General features: G+C 39.1%; 1 protein-coding gene across 1 annotated transcript; it reads left to right on the plus strand.

Annotated features, from left to right (window-relative positions):
- Positions 1–294: 294 nt before the first annotated feature.
- LOC311041684 (uncharacterized protein) lies at positions 295–6,708 on the plus strand. The gene is made up of 3 exons (XM_084052165.1): positions 295–383; positions 4,744–4,937; positions 5,937–6,708. Exons 1-3 carry the CDS (start codon positions 379–381, stop codon positions 6,125–6,127), a joined length of 390 nt encoding a protein of 129 aa, XP_083908291.1. The 5' UTR covers positions 295–378; the 3' UTR covers positions 6,128–6,708.
- The last annotated feature ends 466 nt before the right edge of the window (positions 6,709–7,174 follow it).

The raw sequence follows: 7,174 nt of genomic DNA on the forward strand, positions 1-7,174 counted from the left end.
AATATGTATGTGTCCACAGACCCCCACCTGAAAATATTTTGTGCCAGCCAGGGACCCCCCATACAAGATGAGTGTGTAATGTTTACAATTTCTTTAATTCATGCTGTTTTTATTTTATTTTATTTTTCAAATAGCAGATCTACAAGCTCACGGGCCACGCGTTGTGAGCTTGTAGATCGGCTATTTCCAAATAGCTGTTGCCTAGTCGCTTCTTTTGGGCTTGTTTTCATATACCTGGTTGCTTATCTCTCTCGCAAAACCTGGCATCGCTGAAGTTGCATCCGCACGTTGATCGTTCAACAAACTCATCTGATCGCCTGGTTTATATTCTCTACTACATGTCCTCGAACTCTATATCATTTATATAGAGTTATAATCATGTGGTAAGTCAGTGTTTAAAACTAAAGCTACAGCCTAGTTTATGCAAGGGATCATCAATGGGGAGCAGGTCATTATTGAGAAATAATGGGGATTTAATAATTGGAGAAATTCGAAACGTTCACCCTCAACAGAAGGGGTCTATTTTAATTTTAATTAATTGACCCAAAAGTAAAATTATTTGATCTTTAAATGTATTTCATTGCTGCCTACGGTAAAAGTCCCATTAACTTATGTCAGGTGCATCCAGTGCAACGCGGTCTGCTGTAAAAACAACAGATTGATGAAATTAATAGAATCAATATTCGGTGTTTTCGAGTACTGTTTAGCTGTGAATGGCATCGTGTGTTTGTTTAGCTGCAATGTTGGATAATATGGAACAAATCATGGGACGCAGACCCAGATTGATTTGAGTCAGTAGCCGTGGATCACAAGACGACCGTCTTGGATGATCTTCAAAATAGTGTTTGCACTTTCTCCCCTTTTGACCCATACATCTACATTAACGTTCAGATTTCAAATATAAAGTGCTTACCCCATGGCATCGGATGTTACAATTATGTACGGGCCATCAGAAGTACCCATATTTTCCGTAATGTTCAATAAAAGCCATTTTAATCCGATTGGTGGTCATTTTCTCATATTTATAACGTATGAGTGCAATTACATCTCCCAACCGATAGGGTTGAAAGTATATGGAGAAAATACGGAGAAAATTGCCACCGATTGGATTAAAATGCTTTTTATTGAACAATACAGGATATACGGGCACTTCTGAGGACCCGTACATAATTTTAACATCCGTGGCCATGAGGTAAGCACTTTATATTTGAAATCTGAACGTTTATGTAGATGAGCGGACTAACAAGGGAGACCATGCTATCACCACTTTGAAGTTCATTCATGACGGCCGCCATGTGATCCATGGCTAGATATGGAACAAATCAAGGGGCGCTGATTGCTATGAGCCATGCAGGTGCTCCCTCTGAGTATTTGATTAGACAGCAGGCTGTTACGAGTTAAGAGCAGAGTGGACCCTGATTGCAAATGGCCGATGTACAAGCTCACAGTGCGTGGACTCCTACACCATGTTGTGAGCCTGTAGATCTGCTATTTTCGGTTGACGACTGCTGTACAGGTGGATACAGGGGCACTAGGGATATCTGGGCACCTCGATGTAAAATTGGCTATTTTATCCAAAATGTAGAAGGGGGAAAAAAAAAAAAAATATATATATATATATATATATATAGAGAGAGAGAGAGAGAGAGAGAGAGAGAGAGAGAGAGAGAGAGAGAGAGAGAGAGAGAGAGAGAGAGAGAGAGAGAGAGAGAGAGAGAGAGAGAGAGAGAGAGAGAGAGAGAGAGAGAGAGAGAGAGAGAGAGAGAGAGAGAGAGAGAGAGAGAGAGAGAGAGAGAGAGACTTTTTTTTTCTCTCAGCCAATCAGGAGAAAGTACCCATTTTAAGCTTCATTTTTATAGTGTTCCAGTTCCAATTTTGCCTGCTCATTTCTTAGTGTCATCACTTCCAATTTCACTTGTTTAATCTATATCCTGATTGAGTTCTCTATCCTGATTGGATACAATTGGAAATGAAACAAACTGAAACGAAAATGCATTTTCTGTTTTATAAAGAGCTGGAGAGACGAGGAGACTCCTTTTACTGAACAAACACTCTATAGCAATGAGTACTATCAGAATATAGAGGGGGTAATGTCTGCATTCCGACATCTCACTACTCCGACTAGTGGCTTCCGCGTGCGGTTAGGGTTAGATATAGGGTTAGTTAACGGCGGAAAGGCGACATGTCGGAAAGGCGACATGTAACCAATATAGAGCTATTTAACACTTATTTTAACCAAAGAAAATCACTTACCCTACCTTTAACTTCGGTCGATTATATCCCCCCTTTAATAATACCAATTGGTATTGTGTTTTAAATATTTTTTATCGTTGATTAGTCACCTTTACAACGAGGTACAGCTTGTAAGGATCGGGCTTCGTGGAATGAGCAACACAGCTAAACATGTGGGTAGCGTCTCCAAAGAAATTGCCAAAATCACCCAATATGCTTCAGTTGGTAATCACTCTTATTTTGAGCGACATGCCAGCACACACCTGCTGGGAGGTGTGTGACTGCCTCACAGGTGTTGACTGGCACCTGAGCATGGGTTCTGCAACTTTGTTGGGTTTGTGTATGCTCCAAGCAGCAACACTGCCCCCATGGAAAGATGCCACGTTTGTACCTTCAGGATAAGGCCCGTGCTATAGGGCAAGTCGAAGCTGGTCTTTCGTTATGCAGAGTGACAGTATTATTACCATTTCCAAACTTAGGACCACGTTCTGTGAGACTGGTCAACAGGGAAGATAACAACCCAAGACCCCTTGCTTCACTCAGGAACCATAGATTACGGCACCAAAGGCGGATGTCAAAGTTGCAGGACCCATGCTCAGGTGCCAGTCACATACACCTGTGACTGGCACACACCTGCCTGCAAATGGTTTCCGGGCTAACACCAGATGAATGAGTAACATTTTGTCAATTTGTTTTTTACAGTTTTACAATGTGCAAGTGACTGTTCACATCATAGGTTTCACTCTCTGTAACTGGAACGCTCGCCCCAAAACACATTTTGTGTAAGTTTTCATGATTCAAACAGTCTATGTAGCCGCAAGCAACTTAAATACTATAATGCTGTCTGTCATCTAGAATTGCAATACCAATCCCTTGAAAGCCCATTCATCCAAACCCAAAAGTCCTATCTGATTGTATTAAACAACGTTAAACTCGCTAACATTGCAGCTGTAAGGAAAGCTTGGTTTATCCTCTTTGTATCCGTCAAGTTTTTGTCTCATAAAACTCCACCGTAGACATGTTATGAGCTACTTTCTGTCAATAAATTCTGTGCAGGTGATTCTTTTTCTGAGTGTTGGAGTTTGGAAGCACTCATTTTCAATAGCGCTGCCTCCTACATTATGTGCAATTTCGAATCAGGTGGTACGCAGGACCGTCGAGTGATTTCCGACGAGCGCTTCCAAACTCAGATACTTAGAAATCAATCACCTGCAGATCATTTATTGACAAAGTTGGTCATAATGTCTACGGTGGATTTTTATGAAACAAAAACTTGACAGATACAATGAAGATAAACCAAGCTTTCCATACATCTGCAATGTTGGTGAGTTTAAAGTTGTTTAATACAAATAGACTTTGCTGTTTGGATGAATGGGCTGTCAAGGGTTGGTATTGCAACTCTAGACGCCATATAGCATTATAGCATCTAAGTTGCTTGCGGCTACAGTCAATGTAGCATCAGCACCAGTTGTCAGGAGGCTATGGTCTGGCACCTAGCTACCTAATGGAAATGTTAAAGGCAAGCCCTATGTGCCAGTCCGTAGCCTGAGGTCCTATGATTCGGGTCTACTGGTTGTTACTATGGGTGACCGGGCCTTCACCATCAGGCCCCTAGACTAAGGAATAGCCTGCCGGAAGACTTGTTTGAAATCACTTTTAAAAACTCATTTTTATAAAAGGCAGCATAGTGCATCTAATTCTAACTTATGTCTGATCATTGTATGTTATTTGTTTAATAGGCTCTATGCACAGCAGCCATATTGGAAAGAAATTAGGCCTCTTCTTAATTCCTTCACAGGTGTTACCAATGATACTAATGAAAGCTCTGTTCCATTCTGGTCAGGGTGCTGATATCGTGCATGTTGGCTCACTAGAAACACTCCATTTTGGATACCAAATGGCCCCTTATGGTGGGTGTGTAACTCTGAGAGTGTACAAATGGAACCAAATGGACCCCCATTTGGTTCCATTTGTACACTCTCACGGTGCGTTTTAACAGCGGGCAACTCTCGGGCGACATCGTCCAAAATATAAAGAAAGTCTATGAGAGCCGGCAACTACTGGCGATTGGGCGAAGTGGGCGGGGGGGCGATGAAAGATGGATTTTCTTTATCTTTTTGGACGATGTCGCCCGGCATCGCCCGAGAGTCGCCCGCTGTTAAAACGTACCGTCAGAGTTATGGGGGTCCTTGAAAATAAGACAACCACTATGCCACACTAAATGGAACAGAGCCTTAATTAGTATTATTGGTAACACCTGTGACGGAAGTAAGGAAGGGGCCCAATTCATTCCCAATATGGCTGCTGTGCATAGAGCCTATTGCCTTGTCTATTGTCATGTATTGTTTTATTGCATTACTGAATTATTGTAATGTTTTTTCTTTTATTGTACATTGTAGTTGTATCAAGAAAAGTTTATTATTATTATTATTATTATTATTATTATTATTATTATTATTATTATTATCATGAGTTATTTACATTTTGTTTGACATGTCCTTATTCCTCCAGTCTGGGACACGAGGAGGCCAAGGTGAAGACCGAGGAACTAGTGCTTACAGCAGGAGGGCTTCCTGCTCTGATCAGCCAGGCTATCGGGAACCCGGAACAATACGCAGAGGACGACAACGAAGTCTACTCTGTGTGCCTCACAGAGGCACAGATCACTTCCCTCCATGACATATTTAAATGTGTCATATGCTCAGGTTTGTAATCTACAAACTACAATCATAGCTAAATCTATTGCATAAATCCTGTTAATGAAAATAACACTTTTTAGTTTTTGTATGGTTCGGTGTCAAACTAACTAACCCCCGGTTATCTGTGGGAAGGACAGAGGCTGCATGCATGTCTCCTCTGATACATTCACTGACAGCCAACCACTTCTTTTTTTTCTTCTTTTTTTATGCAGTGTTTGAGATGTGGACTCACAGTTAATCGAAATAACAGATTTAAATTGAACCCATTCTAGGCTTACATGTACACATACATGTGAGAAATGTACCATTGATTGATGAGATTCACTCGAATACAACATTATTAAGTATGCTCTTTTCTAGGCCTTTTTCACATGCTACGCAAACATTTTACATTTGACAACATATACATTTTTTTGTGATGTTTTTCATATGGGGCCCAAAATGTGCACAATGTACAATATGGCACACCTAATGTTAGGCTGTCACAATAATGATATTTTACTTGCATTGAACATTGGAACATACATTTCTGTTTGGCTTAAACAAAAATTCCACAGGGCAAATAACATAAATATATAATCTAAAGAATATCCCATTTAGACCTGTTGCAACCTATACATCTTTATTCCTTTCAATCCGGGCCAGCATCTGTGTCACATGTTAGATGTTGCTATAAATATATACGTATATAGCAACATTCTTTTAAAAAATAAATAATCTTGGAATAAAAATGCAATGTTCTGTTAGGATTTAGAAGGCGTTTTTAAACGATTATGCAAAATAATTGTGATTTATCTAAAAAATTGCAATCAGGTGATTATGTAATAATTATGACCAAATGTATGAATTCATCAGTAAGCTGGAGTGGGTTTGATAAAAAAAACAATTTTTTATGTTTTCTCTGTGGGCCGCGTATGGAGCTCTGTTCTGTACTGTGGATTGTGCTAAAACTTGACATGAAATACTTACATTTTTTCTGATCTACAATTATTATGACTCTTACAGATGTGATGACGGACCCAGTGGTGCACCCAGGCTGTGCCTACTTTGTTGGCTGTCGCATTTGTGTGCAGCAATGGGTGCTGAACGACCCAAGCTGCCCTAAATGCGGGAACGACAATTTCATCGACACGCATATGGAAATAAATGGGCTAGGGGAAATAATTGATATCTTTAGAGATATCATTAAGGGTTGATTAATCATTTGTTTTTTTTTGTTTTTAAAGTCTTGACTTTTGTTTTTGTTTTTTTCCTTGATATCCTCAGAAATACCTTTAAGGGTTGAGAATTCATTTGTTTTATTTAAAGTCTTGACTTTTTTTTGATTAGCCTCCTTTTGACTTGACAAACTCTTTTGGACTGATAAAAGTACAGCACCTCTTTTCCGTATAAATCACTTTAGTTCTGTGCGACACAAATGCCAAACATCTCAAGTGAGAGTATTGGTTGATGATGAAGATACTGTATCGTTAAGGCAGTAGAATGCTTACAGCAATACACTCTCCAAACTTTACATTCATTATTATTTGTCTTTTTTTTTCTAGAGATAGTCTAAATGTCTATCAGTGAATCACTGCACTGAGAATTGGTTCCCAATGTTTGGCTGGAAACTAATGTGACTGATTGTTAGTAGTTCACATTTTCTGTATTTTGTTTTATTTCAGCAGAGCTTATTGGATCATAACAAACTTTACAAATACAAGTTATGATTACATTATGTTCAGAGCCTTTCGTGTTCTGAAGTTGACCAGTGTTTCTCAACCTTATAGACCCTTGTGGTCAGGTGTAACCTTGCAAAATGGCAAACTTTGACATCAAAGGAAGGTTTAGTTTCTTTTTTCAAAGTTTTTTTTTTTTATGTTTTATTTCAGTTTTGCAATTCTCATAAGAATTTTAGTGGCAGCAAATGTACAGTATGTTCTTATTTCGCATGACTACAAAAGATAACAATTCTATTGTATATCCACATTTGTGTTATTTTTTTTATTCTCCATTCTCTCATTTGAGGACCACTGGTTTGGGGCATATTTTGTTTTGCCTCCTGAAAATGTTGTTTGCTAGGGTTCTATGTCTTTGTTTATGTTTGCTTCAAAGTAGATTTTTGTATATTGTTTTAAATATCTGTTCTTTATAATTGAGAGTGGGAGGTTCGTTCGTACCACTAATAGTTGAGGTGTGAAATAAAAACATGCAACACAATGAGCCTGAACAAGATTCTTCTTGCCTGGGTTTTTCAGTCAGTC

The sequence above is a fragment of the Gymnoscopelus microlampas genome (genome assembly GCF_963454915.1).
Source record: "Gymnoscopelus microlampas genome assembly, chromosome: 3".
Taxonomy (NCBI): domain Eukaryota; kingdom Metazoa; phylum Chordata; class Actinopteri; order Myctophiformes; family Myctophidae; genus Gymnoscopelus; species Gymnoscopelus microlampas.